The 22,363-nt window shown below is 53.0% G+C and overlaps 9 protein-coding genes and 1 pseudogene across 10 annotated transcripts; 6 read left to right on the forward strand and 4 right to left on the reverse strand.

Annotated features, from left to right (window-relative positions):
* Positions 1-931: 931 nt before the first annotated feature.
* CC1G_00751 (hypothetical protein) lies at positions 932-5,524 on the forward strand (the record flags this gene model as incomplete). The annotated part of the gene is made up of 3 exons (XM_001831152.2): positions 932-1,688; positions 1,747-1,984; positions 2,035-5,524. 3 exons carry the CDS (start codon positions 932-934, stop codon positions 5,522-5,524), a joined length of 4,485 nt encoding a protein of 1,494 aa, XP_001831204.2.
* A 1,611-nt stretch (positions 5,525-7,135) lies between these two features.
* Positions 7,136-10,514, forward strand: CC1G_00752 (hypothetical protein; the record flags this gene model as incomplete). Its single annotated transcript, XM_001831153.2, has 9 exons — positions 7,136-7,239; positions 7,288-7,419; positions 7,478-7,556; positions 7,613-7,772; positions 7,822-8,570; positions 8,619-8,777; positions 8,828-9,181; positions 9,395-10,100; positions 10,366-10,514. 9 exons carry the CDS (start codon positions 7,136-7,138, stop codon positions 10,512-10,514), a joined length of 2,592 nt encoding a protein of 863 aa, XP_001831205.2.
* A 648-nt stretch (positions 10,515-11,162) lies between these two features.
* Positions 11,163-12,146, reverse strand: CC1G_00753 (hypothetical protein; the record flags this gene model as incomplete). Its single annotated transcript, XM_001831154.1, has 1 exon — positions 11,163-12,146. One exon carries the CDS (start codon positions 12,144-12,146, stop codon positions 11,163-11,165), a length of 984 nt encoding a protein of 327 aa, XP_001831206.1.
* A 1,380-nt stretch (positions 12,147-13,526) lies between these two features.
* CC1G_14804 (hypothetical protein) lies at positions 13,527-14,660 on the forward strand (the record flags this gene model as incomplete). Its single annotated transcript, XM_002910779.1, has 1 exon — positions 13,527-14,660. One exon carries the CDS (start codon positions 13,527-13,529, stop codon positions 14,658-14,660), a length of 1,134 nt encoding a protein of 377 aa, XP_002910825.1.
* A 99-nt stretch (positions 14,661-14,759) lies between these two features.
* Positions 14,760-15,053, forward strand: CC1G_14805 (hypothetical protein; the record flags this gene model as incomplete). The annotated part of the gene is made up of 2 exons (XM_002910780.1): positions 14,760-14,942; positions 15,009-15,053. 2 exons carry the CDS (start codon positions 14,760-14,762, stop codon positions 15,051-15,053), a joined length of 228 nt encoding a protein of 75 aa, XP_002910826.1.
* Positions 15,054-15,205: 152 nt separating this feature from the next.
* On the forward strand, positions 15,206-15,403 carry CC1G_14806 (hypothetical protein; the record flags this gene model as incomplete). The annotated part of the gene is made up of 1 exon (XM_002910781.1): positions 15,206-15,403. The coding sequence occupies one exon, from the start codon at positions 15,206-15,208 to the stop codon at positions 15,401-15,403; it is 198 nt and encodes a 65-aa protein (XP_002910827.1).
* A 1,203-nt stretch (positions 15,404-16,606) lies between these two features.
* CC1G_00757 (hypothetical protein) lies at positions 16,607-17,711 on the reverse strand (the record flags this gene model as incomplete). The annotated part of the gene is made up of 5 exons (XM_001831158.2): positions 16,607-17,030; positions 17,099-17,468; positions 17,529-17,545; positions 17,605-17,630; positions 17,679-17,711. The coding sequence occupies 5 exons, from the start codon at positions 17,709-17,711 to the stop codon at positions 16,607-16,609; spliced, it is 870 nt and encodes a 289-aa protein (XP_001831210.2).
* A 1,533-nt stretch (positions 17,712-19,244) lies between these two features.
* Positions 19,245-20,087, forward strand: CC1G_00758 (60S ribosomal protein L11). Its single transcript, XM_001831159.2, has 4 exons — positions 19,245-19,279; positions 19,345-19,408; positions 19,476-19,933; positions 19,986-20,087. The coding sequence occupies exons 2-4, from the start codon at positions 19,375-19,377 to the stop codon at positions 19,989-19,991; spliced, it is 498 nt and encodes a 165-aa protein (XP_001831211.2). The 5' UTR covers positions 19,245-19,279; positions 19,345-19,374; the 3' UTR covers positions 19,992-20,087.
* An 81-nt stretch (positions 20,088-20,168) lies between these two features.
* On the reverse strand, positions 20,169-21,246 carry CC1G_00759 (hypothetical protein; the record flags this gene model as incomplete). The annotated part of the gene is made up of 4 exons (XM_001831160.2): positions 20,169-20,489; positions 20,543-20,671; positions 20,723-21,085; positions 21,154-21,246. 4 exons carry the CDS (start codon positions 21,244-21,246, stop codon positions 20,169-20,171), a joined length of 906 nt encoding a protein of 301 aa, XP_001831212.2.
* An 804-nt stretch (positions 21,247-22,050) lies between these two features.
* CC1G_20143 lies at positions 22,051-22,152 on the reverse strand (annotated as a pseudogene). The gene has a single exon. The product of its transcript is annotated as a tRNA-OTHER (tRNA).
* Between the last annotated feature and the right edge of the window lie 211 nt (positions 22,153-22,363).

Consider the following 22,363-nt stretch of genomic DNA (forward strand, 5'->3'; position numbering starts at 1 on the left):
ACAACGACGACGAGTCGACGACCACGACAAGGTCGAGCTTGTGCGCTCTAGAAGCTCGGAAACCCCAGTTAAAGCATGTCAGATGGTTCACGGTGAGCATAGGGCCCGTATGGGTCAGAATAGACTGATAAACATGCTTTTACCCCAACAATTGGGTTGTAGACTAAGGCAAAGCTGGTACTCTTCATTAAACGATGCAGAAGCGTACTTTCGACAACTCTTGACATCTCAATCGTCCGACTGGAAGAGAATATCGAGCTCAGCGGAGGGCTCAAGCTCGAAGAAGGGCAAAGCGCGGGCGGTTGGGGTGCCAGAACTTACCGACGTCATCGTACACCGCAATACGAAGCAATCTGGGGGCGAAGATGTGTATAGGGTCATTCTGGAGGTACCTGCGACGGAGGAATCCGTGAACCTGGAGCCATGGAAGGCAGTCTTGACGACACCGGAGCTTAGGCAGGAGTGGGACCCCGCAGTAGAGGATGCGCATCTGCTGGAAATATTCGACCACTCGACACGGATATCCAAGACAAACTTTTCACTAGGCTGGCCTGCAAAGTGTGTTATTCCTTATATCTAATGTTCAATAGCTGATCGTTGTTGTCAGTCCACGGGATGCTGTCACAATATCACGGTCCTTCAATGACCCCGCAACAGTGGTTGACATTTCGACCTCTCTACCCCGTTCTCCCGACGAACCTGCATATCTGCGTCCATCACCACCATTCGTGAGATCACATGTATATTGTAAGTGTCCCTCGAATGAACCATGGACCCTTTGGTTAACGACCACGATTCAGTATTCGCCTGGTGTATCCAGCACCTCCCAGCCCAACAGAAGACGCGGGTAACCTGCTTCTGGCAGCACGACTTCAAAGCCATGTGGGGTCTCGGTTCCTCTGCATCAGCTCTTGCCCAGCAGCTATCGACAATGGTACTCAGTCTGTACAAGACTGTTACGGAACGAGGGAGTCGGGTGGCGAAGTTAGTCGGCTATGGGAATGGGGTTTCCATCGAACGGGTGCGGTTCCAAGTGGACAGAGAGGCCCTTACAATCGACTACGCCATTATCCCGGACGATGACGGCCACACTTCGCCGACGGAGCAAGAGATTCACGTCATCCGGGAGCAACGCAGGTTAACAAGATCTGTGGAATGCGTGCTACCTTCGCTGGAAGGATGGGAGGTTCAGGTTTCCCTCAAGGCCTCCTCGGAAGAAGTTGAGCAGCTGCCCTGGTCAGCACATGCTATTAAAACAAATTCCAACCCATCTTCGACGGGACCTCCAGACCAAATATTGCTACGCTTCACACATGCCGCTTTGTTGGACGACCACTCGGTACTGAAGGTGAAACTTGTAATCGAGGCTTCGGGAGGCACACGTGGGCTACGGTTGAACGGACTTCCCAAGAAGGTTCACGACACGGAGCAGCGCGACCCTTCGTCGTATCAAATACCGCAGGCGATCTTGCAAGACATTGCCAGCGCTGCCGACTTGAGCGTCCAAACCTCTTCGTCAGTCAGCACCGTCGCCAGTGGACTATCAACGGCCTCCTCCACCCAGACCTTCACGAAACCCATCGTACCACGGACACCAATGGCTGAAAAATCCATCCTTTCACGTGTACGGCGTAACTACATCTACTTCTCGTCACTATTGCAAGAGCCAGAGGCGAAGTGGAGGCGCAGTAAGTTCTGTTCTGAGCCGAGCCATTTCACTTTCTTTGGCTGATACCCCTATTATAGCAACGGAAGGCCGTGGAGTGTCAATAACGCAGCTGGACTCCATTGATCCAACGTTGGTGGTGTATCGAGCTGAGGCCACGTTCGTCGGCGTCGGTCTTTGGGATCTGTACGGCGCAGTTGTGTCACCAGGTGCAAGGGTTTACTGGGACAAGCAGCACGACGATGCAGTTCTTTTGGAAGACGTCAATGAACTTAGTGAGCTGTGGTACTTCAAATCTAAACCGGCATGGCCTGTCCAGTGAGTCCATATCAGCTTTTTGTGAGCAGTAGCTCAACTCCTGTAAACAGAGGGCGCGACTCTGTCGTACTCAAGACTGTGTACAAGTCCCCGAATGTGATACACGTCTTCGCGTTCTCGGCCGAAGACCCGCATCTATTCTCGAACATCCCTCCTGTGGACCCCAACACCATCCGAACGCAGGTGGACCTGCAAGGATGGTCAATAGAGGCGCTTTCTCCGACAACCACTTCTCTTACCCTCCTAGAGCAGTCCGATCCCAAAGGATGGACAAACAAGACGTCTATCCCGACCAACATGATCAACACATTAGCCGGCATCGGCGAATTTGCAATCAAATGTGGGGGGCCTCCCATCGTCACGAGGCTCACTGGAGCCAAAGCAAACGAGATGCGGTATGATCACGAGAAGGGCAGTTTCCGCGTCGAGTACGAAGCCTCCTCGAGCCGCCGTGCTCCCTCTTCCGATTCCAATTCTCCCGACGACTCTAGCCGCCCAAGTATCGAATGCGAGATTCGCTGTGATGTTGATACGTGGGCGACTTCTCTCGACATAGTGGTCGATCCTCCCCCACAAACAATGTCGTGTCTGCGACGACATCGGCTATCAAGTGACGGCGGCGGTTTATGGCTCACGCTAACCCATGATTGTGTCTTTGTGGACGACGAGCGGCTTCTAGTACTGATTAGGAGGGCACCTGGGAAGGAGAAGGGCCTGGTTATGGTGAATGGGGCGAAGATCCAGGTGGACGTGGAGGAGATTCCGGAGCATGAGTTGAAGGCGTTGAGTAAACAGAAGCGGGTGAAGCCACCGAGGGTGCCGTTGGATCAGCCCCCTGTGGTGGGTGTGGTGAGAAAGAGGAGGGCGGAGTGGAATCATGAGAGTACGGGAGAAGGGCCCGAAACTGTGAAGGAGTCCAGTTCGACCGGTTGGGCGTCAGCTCCTCGAATATCAAGTCCATTGTCTCGTCTTCTCTCGTACGCCGTAGACCAGGCGACGACAACCACCCAGCAATATGTCGCGGCCATTACCCCCGCCAACAGCACCGGCTCGTCACCGTCCGCCACAAAGCTTCCCATGCAATACGTCTTGGAAGCACTGGCTTGGACGCAAGACTTCCACAACTCCGCATCCTTCCAGTCAACTTCGCCCACAGATGGCTGGACGCTGGTCAGTGACAAGGGTGTGACAGTGCTTCGAAAGACGATTCCAGAAGTCTCACCCATCATTCCTGTGCACAAAGGTTTCAAGGTCATCGAAGGTGCTTCAGCAGAGGAGCTGGCGTCCGTCATTGCGGATGACAACTGTCGCAAGATATGGGATGACCGGTTCGACTCTGCTCGGACCCTTGAATCGTACGGCAACTCGTGCAGAACACTTTTCCTTACGGCCAAAGGAGGTTTCCCATTCCGCGACCGCGGGTTTTACCTCGCAAGTGTAACTGCCCGCACTCAACCGCCTGCACCCTCCCAAACTTCCTCGGCACTTTCGAGAAGGAACACCAATGACACTGCTGATCAAACCAAGAACGCCCTCTTCGTGGTTCAAGCTTCGTTCAGTCCGGAATCGATTACGCCATTGTTCTCAGCACACAAGTACAATTTTTACAATCTGCCGATAGGGAGGATGTACCTCGATGCGTGGGTGTTGGAAACGTTGGACCCGTACACGACGGAGAACTATGCCATACCGTCGACGCGATGTACGAGGCTGGTTGCCGTTGATTATGCTGGGTCAATCCCCGCTGCCGTCAACTCGATGATCAACGCCAGCCTACCACACTCTATTCTTTCCATTGAAACCTGTTTCAAGTCCCTCTCTTCGTCACTGCCCCTAACACGCCTCCCAGCTCCCTGTGTGGTGTTGGCGGAGAAGAAGGGCGAAGATAGACTTGCGACGGTTTCGTGGAAGCTCAGGAAGCGCGATGAGAACCGGCTGTTACTTCAAGAATCGTACGCGACGGACACTAAAGTTTATCAAGCGAGCTTGCTCGTCACGATGGCATCATCAACGCCAGCTTCGATGGCGACGTCTAATTCGACTTCGACGGTGGCGAGCAACGAGCAGAATTCGAGTTCGGGAGGGGTGTCCGGGAATGGGTCCCATTCTGCACCGAATACGGCCGGGTTGGAGGCACCGACGACGCCAAGGCTGCCGCAGAACAGGGCGTTGAGTCCTAGACCGCGTTCAAGGGCGAGGGAAGGGTCTGAAGCGACCATTGTCCCACCTCCGGTCATGGAACCGCCTCGGTCGCGAACGTCCTCGTCTTCGTCCAGTCACAAATATTTGGAGAGTAGCTCGAGCACCGAAACACTGCGGTCTGTTCGGAGCCATGATGCACCTCTCAACATCATGCCCGGAACCATAATGTCACCCGCTCTGCAAGTCGGTTCTCCGGGTGATTCGCTCCTCCGGCCTTTCAGACAACGCTCGGCTTCGTCCACGGATGGGAGAGTCTACCGTCCTTCGACGTTCCATGCGCAGTATGCGACAACGCCTTCCACGACATACGGTAATGGAAGGGCGGGTTCATCAGTTGGGACCTCACCTCCGGCGGTATCACATACGAGAGGGCGAACTGTTTCGAACGCTTTCACAGCCAAAGGGGAGATCAAGCCGCTAAAGGATCTGGTGGTCGGGGAGATGGTGGTGGATACGAGGCTGTACCCTGATGGTTACTCGGTGGTTGTGAGGTCGAGATTGGTCAAGCGGCCAAGGAGACGGAAGGGTGCGGCTGGGAGTGAGGACGTGCAGTCTGTGGAGGAGATTGCGAAGGAGATGTGTCTGGAAGTTGACGGGAAAGATAAGGGGAAAGGACGGGAAGGTGCTAAGAAAGGGATGTTCATCAAGTTGGGCTCGCTGGAGGTCTTGCCGCCGAAAGACTCTGTAACACCGACATCTGCTCCTCCCATGCACAAGGCCACTTCGACGGATTCAACAGCGACCGTGACTTCGAAGACAAGTTCTCAAGGCGGCTTTGAAGACAATTTCCTCCCGATCAGTTACACGATATTTACGATGCCTTCGTCTCCGTTACATTCGTCGAGTTTAAACCCGGAGGGCGGGACTACGAGACATTTGTTGAGGATGACACTCCCGACAGCGCAGTACTGGTCAAGCTCTGTACGGGATCCTTTGACAGGAGAGATTAGGAACGGTCCGCCGAAACCAGATTGGTTGAAGGTGTTAGAGGGTTCGCTTGATCCGGAAACACTGCAACAGGGAGAAGGGGACACCGGCGACGACGAATCCCGGTCAGAGATCGATAATAGGCTGAAGGGTGTCGTGGTGGATGTGGAGATACGTCCTGTTGTGTCTGCAGAACCGGACAAAGACAAGACCAAGGGCGAGGATAAGGATAAGAAGCGGAAGAGGGTGAAGAAAGTCAAGGTCAACGGTCTGACTGTATCTGTCGTCGGGGAGAAGGAATCTCTATCAATTCTCGGACGCGATGCACTTCTCAACGAGCGAACGGCCAAGATGGTTGTGTTATCGCGGTATGTGTGCTTCTTCCTATTGCCGTTCTGTCACAGCGTCTGACGGGTGGGATGTGATACAGAGTACCGAATGAAACGGATGCCTTGCCCGAAGACCTGATACTTCCCGTCGCTGTAGCCGATGATGTTGTCGATCCGGCTGTGTGGGGAGAAAGCAGTGTTCTTACAGGCAATGCGAATTCTGCCTCGCTAATCAGCGGTACGCTGGGAGCGGCTTCGAGTCTCGGGGGATCTTCCCCAGACTCTGGTGCTTCCGGGGCTGGGAAGTCGACAGATGGGTCCTCGAGTGAGAAGGCGAAGGGCGAGAATACTCCGGGGAATGTGAGTTTCTCCGTCCAATTGGAACATTGTTTTCTTCCTGTTATACCGTTTTTGCTTTTTCGACCCGTCGAGGTTGCCGCTTTGCCCGTTTGGTGGACGCAACGCCGCGACTCCATTCCCATGCGGGTTTCACGATGGTATTGTGACAAGCGATATTGTCACGAAATATCACCTTGGCGCTGTGAAGACACGGCTTTCTTAACCCTTCTGCCCAACCCTTGACGTGAAGTGATTACTGACGGTTTTCTCTGGTCCCCCTCGTTGTTCAATGGGCAAATAGACTGGTGGTCTGGCATCATCAATCACGTCACCCACGAGCGGAACTGGTTCTGGAGCAAGTGCTACCTCTAGTCTTTGGGGCTTTTGGTCTACATATCGCTTCGGATTCGGGAGTGCCCCCGCTGCTATAATCGATAGCACCACAAGTGGACCATCAGACAACGACGCAGCTCCGCGGAAGTTAACTGATGGCAAAGGGGACGATCGGGGTGAGGATGTAAGTAATAGTAGCGGGGCTACAACGCAGATAGAGGGGCAGGGACAACCCTCGACTGAAGGCGAGCAGTCGCAACCTCAAGTCCAGCAAACCCAGGTTGAACAACGTCCCGCGACGAATTTGTATCCACTTTCGACAGTTCTCGCAGTGGCGCTTATCGCATTCTTGATTGGGAGTCTGCTTCGATCGCTCCTGTCGCCTGCGGACTTCATTTATGTTGTGGAAGGAGCGGAGGAAGCGAACAAGGTTAGCCTTGCTGGGGGGCCTGGCTGGCGGGAGATTAAACGACTATTCGAGCTGAAATATGTCCTCGGAGGATGGGATTTCCAGATCGCAGCTGTTAGGCGACATCCAGTATTATAATAGTTGGTATTTCATTGTATTTAAAGAGTAAATAAAGCACGGTAATCGCAGTGAGATCGGGTCAAGAGCCTGACAGGAATCACCGGAAGGGGATAAGGATTGGATCGGAGCTTAAAATTGAGTATGCGTGTGAACGGGGAGGGTGATGTTCCTCGCGCTGGCCTGTCTGCTTCGCCGTCGTCGTCCTTGTCGTTGAGCTCGCCGTCGCCCCCCGGTGCTGAAGGAGCTGCCGCTGTCGTCTGGGAAGTTTTGTTCGGTCGCATCGAGCTCCAGACCATTGGGTGGCCATTGAATATCCGGTCGAGATCTTTTTCCCAAGCCAGAGCGTCACCTTGACATAAATCCGCAATCTTGTCCTCTTATATCGATACACGCGCTCCCACTACACTCGCCTCAAAAACCTTCTTTGTCCACAACCGCCATAATCATTTCCTCAACGCCTCGACACCGCTGCACACAGCGTTCTCCGCATAAATGGCATCCGTGCCTCCACCGGGTTCCCAACCACAACCACCGTCAACCCAGAATGATCCCGCCGCTAGTCCATTGACCCCGTTATCTTGGGAGGGCGAAAAGATGTTCGTCAAGCAATCCCTTCAGAACTCCATGTACTGACCCTGAACTAGGTTCAACATCTACATCTATGATTATTGCTTCAAACGAGGTTTCCGGAAGACAGCTCGTGAACTCCTCCTAGAAGCAGACATCCCACCAGACTCTGCTCCCCCGATCAATGCTCGACAGGGTTTATTGTTTGAGTATGCCGCTTTTTCTCTCATTCAGCTCTCTCAGTCCATCCTGACACTCGCCCTGCAGATGGTGGAGTGTATTTTGGGTCCTCTTCCAAGCAAAATCGACCAACGGGGGCACAGAGGATGCAGTGCTGTACACCCAGGTATATGACATGGCCGTGGTTGCCTTTGACTTTGATCACTCAATTCAATCTTCTAGCATCAACAACAGCAGCAGCTGCAACGGAATCCGAGAATAATGGGTGGACCACAAGCGCCTATGGCCCCTGGCCAGGTTCCTGGCCACCCCCAGCAACGCCCTATGCCAGGGCAGCCCATGGCCCCTCAGATGATAAACGGGATGGCTCCGAATCATTCTGGTAAGTACTACACATTTCCAATAGATCGTTCGACGAATAACCGTTGCAGGACAACCCCAACTCCCACCAGGAGCTTCGCCTATGATGTTCTCTATGGGAGGGGCCCCAGGTCCCCAGGTCAACGGCGTTCCCGGTTCCCACCCTCCGACGCCAGGAAGTGTTCCTCCTCAAGGCCAACCTCAACCACCCCAAGGCGGCCCTCAGCAAGCAAATTTTAACATGCTACAGCGACCTTTGAACGGCCCACATCCTCAACAACAGCCACCCCCGAATAGCGGGCCCCAGCAACCACAACAGAGGCCTATGGGGGCTCCGAACTCCAACATGCCTTTCCAGTCTCCGACGATGGCGGCACATTCCCCCAATGCCGGACCTGGTATGCAGCAAGGCCCGCAAGGTCCCCAACCTGGCGTTCCTCAACAAGCACCAATGGGCAACTTGGGTGGACCTTCTCCACTGATGGCGCCAATGAACCGCACCGGGATGGCGCCACCCAATGGCGCCCCTCAGCCCCCGAACATGATGATGGGAGGCCCTCAACAAGGTGGCCCGATGCCTCAGGGCGGAACACCAACGCCACAGTTCCAGCAGATGACCGGACGACCTCCAAGTCGAGCGAACACCCCTCAGATGCAGAATATGATGCAGCAGAGTCCATCCATGGTCAACCGTCAAATCCCTTCGGATGCGAGTGTTAACGCAGATTTCGAAAGACTATCGCCGCAACTTCTAGCGCAGCTGAAACTAGAACTAGGGATGCAGGATAAAGATTCGCCTCATATGTCACTCCAAGACAAGGTATGTTTCCGCGGATGTCGACGAGTGTTTATGCTCATTTCCTTCTAGCGAAGGATCCTCCACCATAACCAACAGCGCGCTCGACACGCAAACGCTGTTGCCGGACCATCCAACCCTAACATGCCCCCTAATGCTCAACAACGAGGTGCTCAACAGCCGCAACAACAAAGGGGAGGCAAACGTAACAGTACATCCCCCGGCGAAGAGGTGAGTTCCCCTATCCAATGTGATGTTGCTTTGCCGTAACACCGTTTTAGCACGAGAACCTACCCAAAACCGATTCATCTCCGCCAGACCGCAAGCGGCCGCGTCGTTCTCCACAAGAGACAACGATCCCCAAGCCTGGGACGTATCCTCATCCACCACAGCAAGGACCGGCGCTACCCCAACAGCAGCAGATGCCAGGACAGCCTCAAAGTGGTCCGCAACAGACACCGCCACCTCAGAACATGCAGATGATGAATCGACCGATGGCCCCGCAAGGAGGGCCGATGCCAGGCCAGATGATGAATGGCAACATACCTCCCCCTGCGATGAGTATGCAAGGACAGCATGGAATGAACCCGCAGAATCAGATGGGTCCCCCTCAGCTTGGAGGTGGTATGATGATGGTACGTGTCCTTTACATTCAAAACGGCCCTTTACTGACGATCACCTCGCTTACCCCCTCCTCCATCTTCCGCTTCGTACGCTGATACGGTATGTTCTCGTTTACGCGATTCTGCCTCGACGTCTGTGTGGCGTAACTCGGTGATGCCACTATCCCTTTCGGGCGATTTTCATTCTTCCGTTTTGCTTCCGTTCTTGACCGACGTCAACTTCAGCCGAACCAGATGGGACAAAATTATCGAGTCCCGCTACATCAAGTGCACAATGCTCCAGGTCTCATGCAGCCTCCAAGCGCCGGTTCACCTGCAGGGCCCGATCCTGCCTTCAATCTCAATCAAGGCCAACCAGGGCCACAGTTTGGCAACCGTGTTGCAGGTCCCAAGCCACCACAGCAAGGAGGAATGCCACCACCGGGAGGCCCGGGTGGTAACATGATGCCTCCGCCGTCCCCGGCTAACGCTGGAAAAGACGCGCAAGGCAAGGACATGAAGACCAATGCCGATGGATCTCCACAAAGTCAGCAGGGTGGTCCTTCTGGACAGTCGGGTCCCGGCCCGCAGCAGCAGCAACAACAACAGCAACAGCAACAACAACCTAATCCGCCACCTCAAATCCCTCCCCCTGGTACTCCTTCGAACCAGCCTCAACAACCTCCGCAGCAAGGAAATGCTGGACCTCCACCTCCTTCCCAGACCCCCGTGGGCGGACCTGTCTCGTCTCCGGGTAACATGATGGGTGGGCCACCTCCAAATCCGATGGGCGGACTTGCGCCTCCTTTGAACGGTTTGGGTGATTCCATGAACATGTTTTCGGACACGTTCAACATGGACTTCGATCATTCCTTCGACACCAACACGCTGGACTTCGAGCGCGACTTTGGCCAGTGGTTTAACCCTGATGAGATGTCACTAGGGACGGACGGTATGAAGTAGAGGGTCTCTTCGCCGCTGTTACCACTAGGATGTCGGTTGGTACGGAATTCGTCGCTGATGACATTGGCTCATCAACTTGTATGCTCCAATTTACCCTTCAACGGAAGATACCTTTCTACAAACGTTTTTGGTCCCATTCAAATTTGCTTCCCCTGTACCTTTACTTATTTATTCCCTTTCCTTCTCACCCTTCTTTCTGAAAAGGCGTGTCGCCATCCGTTGTTCTCTCACCCTCGTCCTGTCCGTGGCAACAGCCATCTCGTCCATACACCCGGCTTCCCCACCCCACATCGACACGGCCCTCGAGCCGAATACCCGTCCCGTTCTCAACGCCTATCTGGATTTGGGATCCCCTCCTCCCCCGCTATCCACCTCTTGTTTGGTCTATTGTAGTCTATCCTAGTCCTTTCCTGTCTTCCGCATGTGTACCACCTATCCGCTATGCACTTATAATTCTTGTTCATCTATTTCACGCTTCTTGTTCTTCCCTTCCCGAGGGGCATTTGCCAATCGGCGTTTCCTCTCCTTTCTCCTACACTGCCATTGTTGTCTCTTTTAGCCCAGTCGATCTTCTTTTCTTTATTATTCTATCGTTTCCTCTTGCTTTCCGTACTGATCTGATGTTTATTTCTTCATAAAGGCCGTCGCCACGATATCGATATATCTTTTCTTTCTCCAGTGCTCCTTGGTGTACAGCTTCCCCTTCCTCGTTCCCCATTCCTTCTTTCCCCTTTGTCCGATGTTCTTTGCTTTGCCAATTTGTTGTCATGGTCGCCCTCTCCCTACTCTTCTTGCCGCTTCCCTCTCATCTCTACATATGTACCACCTACGAAATCATTTACATATATCTCGAATTTTTTGCGCGGTCGGCAACCTTTCGGTGTGTGTGGATTGGCACGACTCAGAATTTAGGCTTGCATATAGCGTACGTAGGATGTTGCAGACGATTACAACGAGTTATGGTACGTGATATTGCTTGAAATTGTGATCCCCCTTCCCGAAACTCATCCATCCCATAGGCCCACCTCGACCGACGGTTCGCATCAGCTTCTTAGAAAATGATGCCGACTGAGCCCACTGAAAGCAAGTCCTTGCGGACGAGGTCGTCTAGAGTCTGGGAGAAGCATTCGAGGTCTTCTCGACTTTTTCTGCTACATGTTGAACATCTGGCCGCTTTTTCCAGAGCTCTCGCCAAGAGTCGTTTGCTTCGGACGGATCCGCTGAGAGGTTTGGATCCGACTTGGGCGGCAACATCGTCCAGCCATTCTGCCCACCATTTCCTTGGTTTCATCGATAAGGATAGGGTGGATATTGGCGAGCTGCCCTTGTCTGCGATGTCTTCGGTCTTTAAGGGAGGACATTTCCTGCAGGTCCACCATACCCATCCGGTTCTTGACTCGGGAATGACTCGGAGGTTGCGCAAGACTTGAGACCTTGCGATATCCCCGCACGTTCGGTGGTGTAGTTTCAGCTGCTTGTATACATCCGGTGGCATATCTTTCACCTCGCTCGCGTAAGGCCCGGGCATGGGCCTTCTCAAACAGCACCTGGCCGCGATGCTCATCTCATGCACCCACCCATACTGACTCGCAAGGGCGTACACGCGGAAGGGCTGAGAGTCCACGAAACGTGGAGCCACGAGCTCGCTACGTGTGTGGGTGACGATGCCTTCCATGTCGAATTTGATGGCCGCGTTGGCAACTTTTTGCAGCGTGGTGAGCGAGGTGAATCGAGGGAGTGCATGGGCGCTTAAGGGGTAGCAAAACCCGAGGAGAACGTCGAGGACCTGTTTGTCTTCTGCCATTTGGATAACCGGGACTTCGTGGATGCCTAAGCCATCCTTTGATGCGCTTGGTTGGGGAAGTGTGAAGAGGGTGCAGAAGAATGGTGAGGAGAGGGTGAGTAGGAGCTTGAAGACGTGGTAGTCGGTTGGACGAGGGTCAGAGGATCGTAGAATGAGGTCTGCCTCTGGGTGGTCGAACGGATGGGCAGCCAGGCGAGGGGTGCAAGGTTCAGAAGCCAGAGTACTGGACATGGCGGGATAGACTTCGGTGGCAACTACCTTCGTTGACCGGTGAGCTGGTTTAAAGGTCCAAAGGCTTATGTATATCACTCCATTGACGTGTTCGACCGAGCAACCAGGAACGACTGGGCACGGGTCATCAAACTTTGTGCCTAAGGTCGGGCGGGCTCTGAGAGCTTCAGAGCTCATTTCACCTTACTGGGCTACCTGTCCGGCTAGTATACATACCTGTACATATGTGTCCTCCTGGACATCCGTCATAGATGACTTTATCACTCGACCTATCACCGCCCCGTACGTCAAAGGCCACTGCGCGGAAACGAGGCGGGATCTGGGGTACTAAATCAATGTTGACGCTCAACCCAAGGTAATTCTCCATGCGACCAGGCTGTACCCCCAGCTGGCGAGGGATAGTCAAGCGAAATGCTCATAGAAGGAGGGGATTCGTGTTGCAGCATCATGGGTGAAATAAACATCATAGTAAGCGCGCCGCTTTCTTGGCTCCTCCAGAATCGTTGTAGACAGCCTGCAGAGAAAGGCCTGCGTAAGTGTATCATAAATAGTACCATGGGCTTAGACTTGTTTGCCCCCGATCTAGCCGGTTTCGATTGCAGAAATTCAAGCCACCCCGCAGGGACATCGCGGGTTTCCACGTTGCGAAGGGTATGTACTCTGTCACTAGCCACACGTTCGCCGTCAAAGCTCACTACACCTGCCAGTGGAGCTAAGGTGATATCCTAATGGGAAATGGTTAACCTCCCGCATGCTGAATGGAGGGGAAATTCGAAAGGAAACCCGGCAGTTCCGAGAGAGAGAACGCGGTATCAGTTGCCAGAAACGGCAGGAGAAAAGGAGTGATTCATCTATCTATAAGATAAGATAAGTCCTGGAACTGAACATGGTGGCTGGTTCCTCTTTAGCGGACGACGATTGTAACTCCAGCGCGGAGGAGCCTTGGGCGCTTAAAGTCCCATGGTCGTTCCCACGGACTGTGACGCGCACCGGCCGATGAGACAAAGGCAAGTTAATGTGAGCACGGTGGACGTTCCCTGATTCGTAACTGATGTCCTCCTTTCTATACGATCTTGTAGAAAGGATTGTTTGCCCTTTGTTTGTCCGAGCAAAAGGCAACGCGGGCGAGTGGCAATCACTCTTCAAGTTCCAAGTTATTCAGACCTAGAAACATCTCAAAGAAAGGTACGCCCCGAGTCACTTTAAATTCTCCTCAGTAAGGTGACTATGGACTCTGTAGCGTCCCGATAGCCTTTTCAGATCGCAGCTCCAAATCCTTGGTTCATGGATTTCACGAATGCCCGGATGTTTCCAGAGCTTTTCCGCCAGGGGAAGCAGTTTTCACCTTCAGAGCGTACAGCTCTGTCCAGTGCTTTGTCCATGTCTAAACAGAGAAGGGATGAACTCCTCCGCGAGATTGACGAACTACACCTGGCCATCGATTTGCAACAGTCGGCTTTGTCCCCCATCCGCCTTCTCCCCCTCGAAATCCTAGCCCGCATCTTCTGGTTTGCCACACCTTCGGGCATGTCGGTCGAGTACAGCGATATAAGAGCCCCTTGGAATGTCGGAGGAGTCTGCAAGTATTGGCGAGATGTGGTCTACTCCACGCCAAGCCTTTGGACAACGATTAGCATCGATTGGAACGCGAACATTGCACTCGATCAGAAAAGGTCGCCTTACCCAGAAAGATTGTCCAAGTTCCTAGAGCTCTCCGGATCCCAGCCCGTCTCCATTACTCCCTCCAACTATCCGCATGTCGCATGGGGGCCACCGGCAGAAGCGCCCAACCGCCAGGCATGGTTATCCAGCTATCGACTCTTGGAAGAGGCAGCCTTGACGAGATGGTCGGGATCCATCCGTGCTAGCTTTTTAAGCCAGTTCAGGAAATTTCATAGCAACTCCACCCAGACTCTTCCCGCGATTACCAGGCTGAATGGAGTGGACGACCAGTTCTTCGCGGATCTCACCATGGAGGGAAACATCAAGCTCCGACTCCCAGCATTGTCGCATGTCGTCTTCCAAGACGTGTGGAACATCAGATCTGAGCTCGACTCGGAATATCGTAGAACGGTCTACCAGCATGCCAACTCCTTTCTGAAAGAGCATTCCCGGACCCTTCGCACATTGGAATTTCGGGGAACCCACAGTTTGGCGGCATTTGCTTTCATGGCGAAGAGTCCGTCAAGCAATGCGATCCTCCGTCGTGTCGACAAATTGGTAATCAGGCACCAAAGTAGACCTGACGCAGTGTCAATTCCTTCGGATGAACTTCGAGTCCTTGGTAGGACTGTTCATCGTGCCACCGTTCCCTCGGTATCCCACCTAACCATCATCAATCCTCCCCTCCACGTCGCCGCATGTTTACGAAGGATGGCAATTCCAACCCTCAAGACACTGGAGCTAGTCATAGCCCCTACAAAGGTTTCCGAGGAAGTCGTGGCACCCACACTTCTGGACTTCTTTGAAGCCTCAGACTGCCGTAGGAACCTGGAGTCACTTTTCCTGAGCTAGCTGTACCCGCCAGAGGCGCTCCTATCGATTCTAAACTCCCTCGAAAACCTTCAAGATTTAGTTCTGTATAGCTTGCCCCTAAAACTGCGCATGGCCCTCATGCGCGGCAGCGGGACAGCAAGCACAGAAGAGACGGAAGGATCGAACATCATACTCCCCACGCTTCGACGATTGACCGTCCTAGATAACATTTATCCTTCGGTCAGTTTGTCGCAGTTTGACGAGATTCTGAAGATACGACATCCCGACGCGCGCATCTACTCGTTCCAATCCTTCAAGACAGTGGGCGTTCGTCGAAGGACACGGTAGGTCGGCCTTTGACGACGACTCCCTTGCATTCGAGTATAGGGTGTCCCCGGTTCCTCCGCCGCCACCAACGTCAACCAGCTATAATCGCTATACACCACCTCCCCAGAGCCCCCCTCTGGAGGTTCATTGGCTCGCTGCTGAATGAGTAACGTTCCCTCTTCCTTTCCCTTCTTCGACGTTCGAGATGGGTTTCTCTTCGTGGTCGGGGTAATTTGCTTGTAAAATGACAAATCTAAATGATCCAAAGCGATGAAGCGCTATGGCTCGCATACGACTACGAGAGCACATGGTTAGAGGACGGCGTGGAAGGTGGAGGTCAGAAGGCTGGCCGGGCCTTTCAAGCCCTACCGGTCGAATTCCACGGAGAGCACCACGCACTGCTCACGGTTGGAACGCTTCCGAATATCCATCTCATCGGTAAGCATAAGCGATAAACACCTTTCTACACACACTTACCATAGATATATGGGTGCCGGAATACGCACCACCACGCGCTTACCCGCGAAAGACATGCGAATGTTTCCGGCGAGAACTACTCCGGAATGGGGCTTTCGGCCACCCCTGTTAGTGTGTGAGTTCGGGCGATAGCCTAGCACAGAGCAGAACATTGCTGGCAGTGGTAATTGGATGTCATGTCTATGCACGGCAGGGTCATTAATTTCCCGAAAGCAGAGATTCCTTGGGGACTGAGCACGGTGTTTCCCGGTAGCTCGGACAAAGGGCGTGATTGATGCCGCGGCACGACCTACTAAGCTATCTCTGAAATCCTACGCGAGATACCATTACACGACTTACAGGCTCTATTACTCTCTTTTAGATTAATTCTATGCGAAAGAGCTCGTCATGTGGGGCCAGGTTACATCAAACCTCCCCAGCCATAATGTGTACTAGGATTGCGAAGGAGGCAATAGCCCCTATTCATATGTTTGCAGTGGGTGACATGATTGCACGTTGGAACTGATCGTCGCTTCGGCAGTGAAAACTCTCCGTCCTTGGCCCTGCAAAAACGGGACAGGCAAAGAGCAGGCACACCACTTGACTTCCAGGCAGGCTAGCCTATACATGACTTCAGGGAGCCCGTTACTAGTATTTTACCCGCTGGTGGCCAAGTGGGTGGTTTGACATCAGCTTGGAACTTTCTCAGCTGCACGTATTAGGGAGTCGGAAGTAAAACTACGCCGTTCGAGCGTATGTCCCGAATGAACTGTAGAAGGAATTTGATGCGCCTGGCCGCCAGTTGGTCCACTGATAACGAGAGCTGAATTGAATCGGGTGAGGAGTCAGCTCAGTAAGGGTTTAAAGACACCCGCCCTCGAGAACGATCTGGAAAACGAAACAGCCGAATCGAGTCCAATTGTAATTCTAGTATACAAATGCAGAGATAGTCAAAGTGTGCAGAAAGTGCTAGTAAGCCCCATAAAAACCTAGAACGGAAACATAAGTTTCTAACGTGAACGATGAACACATAAACACCAATGATGACCGAGAAACGGTAAAACCAAGCGCGATGGCGACTGGAGTATATCATTATCCAAGGAGATAGCATGATCATGAGCATAAAAAGACGTAACGGACGTGAAAAACGCGTGGGTATATGGTTTTTGTTGGAAAGAAGTCCAAATCGAGGTGAAGACTCCTTATCGACGAGACGTCGAGGCAGAGGCTGGCGATGAGTAAGTATAAGAGACCGGGACGCCAGAAGAACGGATCTGGACCGAAGGGTAACCAATACTTGAGGTATTCGCGTGTCTCATTCTTTTGGCTGGTGGCTCCACTCCAGATCGAGCACCGGAGGAAGTCGATGCGGAATTCGAAGAGCTCGGGAGATTATGCTCCGGTAGATTTCGCAAATAACTCCCTGGCCTTGTCGAGGGCAGTGACGGCTTCTGGTACATGGTCGATTCAAGCTCGAACAGGTTGGAAGCAGCCAGCCTTGAATTTTCGACGGTGCTGTGCTGGTTGACAGAGGATGTCGAGCCACACGGTGGCAGATCCCGCTGGAATGGATAGCAGAACGTGAATGGAGGTATCGAAGGCGATTCCGAGGGTCCAGACTGAGGGCTGTAAAGCAAAAGACCCTTTCCTGTCAGCCCACCATGCAAATGAAAACGGAAAGCTACGCCACTCACGGAGGAGAATGATCCACGCTCTTGTCCAATTTTCGCTTCAACGAAGTACACTCCTTTCTCAGGTTATCCCGTTCTTGGGCGAGGCTTACGGCTTGATCGCGAACCATTCTCGCAAAGTCGAGAAGGCCCAATGTAGCAGCTCCATGCAGCTCGGCACGGCGCCGCCAGAGTACGCAATGTGTTCGTAAAGTTTGGTTCTCTGCACGGAGCCTTGCTAGCTCTCCGGAGGAATCACTCGTCGATGATGATGACGACGACGGTGAGGTCGAGGGACCGGCTTCTGACGATGGGGTGTCAAGATAGACGCGACGGATGCAAGGAGTCACGAAGGGCCGGAGGTGCATTGGAATGGAGGCTGGGTTTATGGGTGCTGTGCGACCATTATCGTGGGTCAGTGTGCTGCGACGATGACGATGAGCATTGCACTGACCTATGTTGTAGGTCCCTCTGCAGACGGGACATGAGTGTAGGTTACGAGCGGGCTTGATGGCCTGGACAGTCTTCACGAGACAGTCCGTGCAAAAGATATGGCCTAGAGAGTGTGAGTTGGGAATTGGATGGGGAGGCCATGAGGACGTACCACAAGGCAGCGAAACTGGCTTTTGATACTCATCGAAGCAGATGTAGCACGTCGACATCGATGTCGAGGGTGAGTTGTGGGGGTGTTGCAGTGGTGGTTGGTGAGAGGCTTTTCGAAACGGAACGGCGGGGAAAGGTGGTGGCGTTTATGTACGGAGGAGGGAAAAACCCCAGACCGAGTCTGCAATATTCCACGGATGATAAAGGACCAAGAGGCGAGGTCTCCCACAGGCCGGTTTTTAAAAACGGTGGATCTTATATGAGTAAGATCCAATCATTCGCAGGTTAGGTGGGACGAGAAGGCGTGTCCGGGTCGGTCGCTGATGGTCCCTTGGGGGACAGAACTCTTACATTTGTTTGTAAACCAGTTGGCAACATTCCAAGCTGGATGGCGGGGCTGGCGAAAATGGACGAGCGAAAGAGCGAAGAATTCCTGGTGGTTCGAGCTGGAGTCGGAGGCTCTGAAAGACCGCCGGAGACCATTCTAGATTAGGAAAACATGCGATCAAAAATGACGTGAATGCAACCCGAATCCGTCGCGAGGTCTCGATTCTGAATTGCTTCATCAACGCGCTTCGTTCATTTAGACATGTAACAATTCGGAAAGTGCGCCCATCACTTTCAAATAGGCGCCCCCAGGACCCCTTGTTGATGTCGAGGATACTTGAGTCTGGAGAATCAAAAGGCCGACGGCACAAACGAGAGACCGATACTGCAAGTGACAGTGAGCAAACATACGCCGTTGGTCTCTGCAGACGAACAAGTGATCCGCCTGAATACTTAATGAAATACATCAAGTTTGTCGCTTGGGCAAGGTGATTCGTAGCCGTTTTCATCAGGTTGACTCGAAGGGCCGGTGTGGGACCAAAGCCGCCCTTCACCGAAGCAGACGATGCCGCAGGCCACGTACGCTACTTTCGATACATTTCTGGGGCTCGGTCCATGTAGAACCATCACACAGTCAGCGCTTCCAGACTTTGAAGTTTGAGCGCCAAACCGGAGACGACGGGTACGGACTGGAATATCAAGTATGGTCAAGCATTGGTGGAGCCGATTCTGACACCGAACTTGCAATTCCGGTCAACATGCGACTGTCCACGGCTGGTTCATTGTTGGTGCGCAGTCAGATTGACCATGTATGATTGGTGTGCTGGGAAAGTTCTGACGCACACCGAGACGTCGAAACCTGACAGTCACGGCTCAGGCTGGGTGTACAGCAAACACAGTCCTTGATCAGCAATTCATGGAACCAAAATCAGCCCGTTGCTTGATCATAGAGTAAGTGGGCTATTGTAGGGCCGTCCGACGAGTAGCCTTGGCCCCTACCCCACCCTCGGCGTCCAAACCACCGTGCCCTGGTGCACCGAGATGATAGGAGCAATCGACTCGTTCCAACCTGCCATCGACGCGGCACCGTGAGCCCCTCCGGTCACAGCCACGAATTCCAGCCGCCAGCGGCAATCCCCGGACTTGCTTGCGTAAAACTGCACAGTTCCCAATTAGGCAGGTGTGGCTGTCGGCATCGCCACCGAGACGCACAACACAGCGATTGCGAGCCAAGGTAAGCGAGCCCAACGACAAACCTCCACCCTCGACGACATGGTCAGTGACAACGCTATTATGGTCGACATATGCAACGACGAGATGGCTGACCGTTTGACTCGCAGGCCGACCAAAAGACGACACCCAGCAACCCCATGCGGGAGCTCCGCATCGACAAACTCGTCATCAGTGCGTCTAGCTGGTTTATATCGTGATCAGCCGCCCTCTCTAACTTGTCTGTCGCTTCGTCAAATAGACATTTCCGTCGGTGAATCTGGTGATCGACTCACTCGTGCCTCAAAAGTCTTGGAACAACTCACCGGCCAAACACCCGTCACCTCCAAAGCCCGCTACACCGTCCGAACATTCGGTATCCGACGTAACGAAAAAATCGCCGTCCACGTTACCATCCGTGGCCCCAAGGCTGAGGAGATCCTTGAGCGTGGTCTCAAGGTGAAGGAGTACGAGTTGCGACGAAAGAACTTCTCGGAGACCGGAAACTTCGGTTTCGGTATCCAGGAACACATTGATTTGGGTGCCCGATACGATCCTACCATTGGTATCTTTGGTATGGATTTCTACGTTGTGATGGGCAGGCCAGGTGGACGGGTGGCGAAGAGGAAAGCCAAGAAGGCACGCATTGGTTTCCAACATCGGGTGAAGCGGGACGACACGATGGCTTGGTTCAAGCAGCGATTCGACGGTATCATCCTCGTAAGTCGTATTATTCGTGTAATCTTTGTTTTGGCTCTTACGCTTGCCTCAGAAATAAACTACTCTTTGATGTGTCGTACCCCATGCCCATGCCTCGCTATGCACATGTCGTCATTTTTATTTGCATGCAATATGAGAGAGATCACCGACGGAACGAACCCTTATCCAAGCGAGCGATTGAATGAATCCCGGTATGTTAAGCTAATAATTACAGATGTCCGTATGGGCGCTTTCTTCAAATTCGTACGGTCCTTTTGGGACCAAGCTGCACTGCGGTCGTGGGCTTCCCTTTCCGATCGAGACTGAGCGCCATTAGGCCCACTGGGTTGGTCACTCGTCTATGGGTTGGTCCTCCAACGGGTCTTGTCTTCTTGAGAACGCTACAGTTCTCCTTGCCCCGGTTAAGTTGCCAGTCTGAACCAAATCCTGGTCGAGGCATGCCCTCGAAGAAGTCGATGTCTTCGGGTAATGGAGGTGGTGGTGGCGGCTGCGATGATTTGACAAGGTACCGCGAAGGTGTCTTGAGCTCATGGCTAGAGAAATCGCCGTCATAGTCCTGATGGTAGAAGATTAAGCATCGCATCTCGTGTACAAGGGGCCAAGGCGTACATGTGGTTGTGGCTGAGACACGGGAGAGTGGGGCGTCTCCAATAGGCGCTGTTCGAGGGACTCGATCTTCTTCTGAAGCTCAGCGTTCTGCGCCCTGACGTCCTTCACCTTCTCCCTCGAGTTCTTCGCCTGTGGTAAATTGCTTTAGGAGGAAAGTTGACTGTATGTGAAGGGACCTACAGCGTTCGAATTCCTCTCTAGCTGGTCTGCCATCCTCTTCTTGTCCTTGTCCAGATCAGCCGCAATCTTCTTATAACTCGCTAAATCGTTCCGTGTCTCCGTCAAGAGATCCTTGAGCTTTTCGCCTGCCACTGTAGCTTCGTCTGCGATCCGCTGAGCTTGAATAACCTCATTTCGCAGTCGCTCATTCTCGCTGTGATACCACTGGGACTTTGCTAGACGCTTGCCCAACTCCGCTTTCTCGTTTTGAAGCTTCTCGTTCTGTTTGCGCGCCTGCTCAAGTTCTTGTCGTTGGTTGTGAAACTCTTCAAACAGAGGGATGATCCGAGTAGTGAAGTCTTCTATTGAGCGTAATAGTTGACTCTGTGCAGGAGAACAAAGTGATAAAACGTGAGTTTGAAACAAGCAGTCGAAAAGACAATACGCTGTACCGTAAGGTCATCGTCTCCGCGACAGCTTTTCGCAGCTTTCTCCAGTTTATCCCTCGCCTTCTTCACACTCGCCAGCGGTGCATTCTCGTCCATCTTCCCCATGCCTTCCACGACATTTGCGACCACAGCGGTTTTTGAATCTACGAAATCCAGATAGATCCCCGGCGTGATGCTCGCTTTGGTTACCCTTGTCCGACAGTGTGGGCAGTGGATCTTGGTCGGTGCTCGTTCAAGCGGCTGGATGTGGGGTATACATCCTTCACAGTAGCCATGGCCTTTCAGCTAGCCGTCAGCTTTCATCTCGCTATTAGGTTATGGGCATCGAAAGCCACGTTACCGCAGGGCAAAATCCTAAACTTGTCGACCGGCTTGATCACCATGCAAATATGACAGTTTGCTGCAACCATTGTGGAAAATCGTATAGCGATGTTATGAGGGTATGTGAGGGAAAGCGAGGAGAAGAAAGGGGTAAAACATATGTAGGGTTTGGAGACGGTTGAGTACGCCGGTGGTGCCAAGCCAGCTGGAGGCCTCGAGTTTCCGTCGCGTCTGACACGCGATGTTTGGTTGTGCTTGATCGATCAACGCGTTTCCGCCGCCCCTAAGTTTGAGGTTCGCGTGGTGTTCTCATGGAGAAGCAATGATCTCGCGCGTTTTAGGGTTTTAGAGCTCCTCCTAGTCGAGACGATGTATGCACAACGTGACTGGAAGAGGTGAATTGCCGCACGGTTGTGGGCGAAGTAACACTCGTGCGAGTACGTGCAGGAGAACTGTCGTCCGAATCGTATATAGTACCCTCCTTGCACAAGGCACTCTGAGGAATACCGAGCTGTGGAGTGGTCTTAGAATAAAAAATGACAGCCGCGATCGTCGAATACGATGGCGACAACGTTTAGCTGCCCAGTCCCTGAGTCGAACAGGGCTTCCCGAGCCGGTTCTGTCAATCCCAATTGTGGGAGCATGAACCTCTCGGGAGCGATTACCGCTACGCTACCGGGCCTTCAGTTGGTGGATTCACTATTCTTATCATTGAATGTGCAGTGATCGCTACAGCCTTGACGTGTAGAGCCTTTAGACTGTATCGCCATGCGCTGAGGACGAGATATCCTTCCTGAGTCCTCTCACAGTTCTATTAACGTTTGAGACAAAGGGACTGCGTACTTTCTGTTCCAGGAGACACTCAGCAATATGCACGACCGCGACGCGGCGG

The sequence above is a fragment of the Coprinopsis cinerea genome (assembly GCF_000182895.1).
Source record: "Coprinopsis cinerea okayama7#130 chromosome 7 map unlocalized cont3.7, whole genome shotgun sequence".
Classification (NCBI taxonomy): Eukaryota; Fungi; Basidiomycota; class Agaricomycetes; order Agaricales; family Psathyrellaceae; genus Coprinopsis; species Coprinopsis cinerea.